Raw genomic sequence first — 3,304 nt, 5'->3', positions numbered from 1 at the left:
AAAGATTTGTATGGAATTAGTGGAAGTCTTTCGTAGACTTCTATGAATTTTCATTTTAAAATTTTATAGACTTTTGTGGAATTTAAAAGACTTTTGAACACTTTCATTTGAAATAGAATTCACACGGATCAGGTGTGAGATTTTCACATACGAGATGTTAGTTCTCTGAAATAGAATTCACGTAGATTTGGTGTGAAATTCTCGCATATAGGGTGTTAGTTCCCACAATTCTCCTTCTTCTTCCCATATAATAAAAAAATTGAAAAAAAAATAAATTTAAGACCTTAATTAAACAAATAATAATCAAAATTATATATGATTCAATATTATTAGTATAGTAACTTTAAAAAATAAATATATTTAAATTTAATTATAATTTTTCATAATTTAATTAAAAAATAGGTATTTTTCTCAAAAAATGAATGAAAAAAGAAAAAAAAAGTTATAAGAATCCAATTTAATTTTTTTTTATAGAAATAGAGATAAATAATAAGAGAGAAAGAAAAATAAATGGAATATAATAAATAAAAAAATAAGTTTTAATACATGTTCATAAAAGATTAAAGAAAAGAAAGATTGAAAAAAAAAGTTTTTTTTTTTTTTTGTGTGAAAGTCTCCCAAAATCTCGTGATTAATGAGAGACAAATTTTAAAATATTATATGAGTACTTTCTGCTTAAAAATTAGTACGTCAGAGACTTTTATAAAAGTCTCTAGAAGTCATTAAAATTTGAATATTGTAAGACTTATAAAGACTTCTAAAAAATTTTAATTGAATATACCGTAACTTTTAAAGACTTTTTAAAAGTCTATAGAGAGTCTCAAAAAGTCTCAATTGAATACATCATCCTAAATAACATTACTCATTTGGAATCCTAGTACACTTTTCATTATCATATTTTTATAAAACTCGCATTTAATTATAATCTAGCATTTCTTTTTAATTAAGTTAGGTTTTGCATTCATAAGTAGATTATTAATATATTAAAAAAATCACAAATTTCAATTGTTGGGTTATGGCCGAGTTAATTTGTACTTGAACTAGCACAATCCATGTGGGAACGATACTTGCACTTAAAATTCATTTTACTACTTATTAACGAATCGTGTACTTACGATTATTTTAATTCGAAAGATATTTTCGTAAATAGGCCCTAGGAGTGGTCATCAATGTTAGGCACAAAGAAGCTTGGAGACTCCAAAAGCTATCATGGTGACTTGTCTTGCACTAACGCTTTAGTTGAACTTGACGAAGCAATAAAGAGAGCCTCTCCCATCTTGTCTTTTTAAAGTTTGTTTGGCACAAATTTTTTTAAGACAAAAGTAATTTTTTAGAATAATGTATGATTAAAAAATATATAAAAAATTGTAGTTCTCATAAAATGTAATGCCAAAAAATTAATTGAATGATATCGCTGATTCAATTTAAGACAAGGCCGATTATAAAATTGTGTTAACTTGATTTTATGGTCATGCAACATTTTTTCTCGATCAAAATATTTATTCTACGAATCCATTCACTCCTGAAAAATGATTATATTGTAATTATAATAAAGAATAGAACATCTAAATAGATTCGAACTCTTCCCAATTTTGCATAATTTGACTAGAATGTTCATACGGAATCTTTGCAGAAATTAAGAAATCTTGTGTCTAAATAGACTAGTAGCATTTAACATTTCATTAGTTAATATATCTTGTAATAAGGATTATATTCGTCAAAAAAAAAAAAAAAAAATTAGCCTGCCTTAAAATGAGGGGCAAATACTTGATCCAAAGTTCATATTTTTTTGCTTTATGCTAAAGATAAAAGAGAAGATATGGTTAAAAAGACAAAAGTAACCTCTGATCTTTTACCTGTCGCTATATTATTGGCTGCCTATCTATTTCAATTTTCAGTGGTGCGATTCACACTTTGATTCGGCCACGTGGACCAGGCGGCTACCAACACTCACCCAAACCAATTTGCATTAAAGAGACTAAATTATTAAACATAAATTTCATTAATAATGTGATTTGGTAAACATGAGTCACGTGACAATTAGATAATTGAAATTTTCATAAGAACGATATCATATTAATTTTTTTTGATACTATAATGTAATGGTTTTTATGTGTGTAAAAATTACCACCATTGAATTACTTGTTGGAATATGAGGCCTTAGTGATGTGAAATAAATATAAAGTTATTTTTCAAAATTATATTCGATTACTTTATTGTATATCTTTAAATGTACGTTGAGGATACGAGTCGTAACTAATGCAATAAGAAAATCTCTACTCCCACCCCCAAGATCTAGACACCACATGTGAGATCACCCTACTTTGAAAAAATAATAACATTTTAAACCTTTTTAAAAAATAAAAATAAAAAATTATCCTCTCACCTCCATCAGAGTTAAATTTGTTAAGGGGGAAAAAAATAAAAAAGTCAAAAGACAAGAAATCTCAACCACATGACCACGTGTCAAAACGTGACTGACTAATTGAAAAGATTATAAAACCCACCAATAGCTTCACGTGTCGGTGTATAGATCAATTGTATTAATAATCCATTCCCAGCTACCAAGCGATCAAATGGTTAAAGTATCATTCTTCGCTACCATTAAGCAGTGCATAACTATCTCTCTCTCTCTCTCTCTCTCTCTCTCTCTCTCTCGACTCTGAAGAGTCAAGAGCTTTATATCTCTCACTCTACTGCGTGCGTTTTCTTTTGCATGCAGTGGAAAACCAAACGCAGTTTCTCTTGAGTAAAACTGTAAAAAGGAGGGGGTTAGAATAGAGAGAATATCGGTCTGGCCGGAAAAAGGGTGGTGTTGAGTCGAATCGGCGGTGGGAAGTGGCGGCAGAAGGTGAAGATAAAGGCGATGGAGTGGTGGCATAAAATGGTCTTCCCTGTTAGAAGAGTCTGGTTTGCTGTTTCTGCACGAGTTAAGGCTCCCGAAAATGGTTAGTCTCTCCCCCCCGCCGCCCTTGCGTATCGATTAGTCCAATAATCCTAATTGTGTCTCATATGGCTAAGCTAAAACATAGTTTGGAGTTTACGATAGGCTTCCTCTCTTTACAAACTGATTTTAGGAAGTCACTTAACTTAGAATATATATATATATATGAAGGTTTGTGGATCTTTTATGAATAAGTAGTAGTTCCCCTAATTAGCATCCATCCATGTAAGTCGGTCGAATTTCAATTTGTGACTCAAGACATTAAGACACACTTTCTTTAGAAGTTAGAAGTCAATTATATTTTTTGCCAATATGAGTGTAACAATTAGGGACCCAAAAAAATTGAAGGGTAGTTAAGTT

At 29.9% G+C, this 3,304-nt stretch overlaps 1 protein-coding gene across 1 annotated transcript in view; it reads left to right on the top strand.

The window, feature by feature from the left end:
• The first annotated feature begins 2,550 nt into the window (after nucleotides 1-2,550).
• LOC111405190 overlaps nucleotides 2,551-3,304 on the top strand; it is a 3,876-nt gene continuing 3,122 nt past the window's right edge. Inside the window, exon 1 of the mRNA XM_023033964.1 lies at nucleotides 2,551-2,948. Coding sequence (XP_022889732.1) covers nucleotides 2,867-2,948 — 82 coding nt within the window. The 5' untranslated portion in view covers nucleotides 2,551-2,866. The remainder of the gene's footprint in view (nucleotides 2,949-3,304) is intronic.

The sequence above is a fragment of the Olea europaea genome, chromosome 12 (assembly GCF_002742605.1).
Source record: "Olea europaea var. sylvestris chromosome 12, O_europaea_v1, whole genome shotgun sequence".
Lineage (NCBI taxonomy): Eukaryota > Viridiplantae > Streptophyta > Magnoliopsida > Lamiales > Oleaceae > Olea > Olea europaea.
Note: the sequence above shows the minus strand (reverse complement) of the source record. Positions and strands in the feature narration are given on the sequence as shown.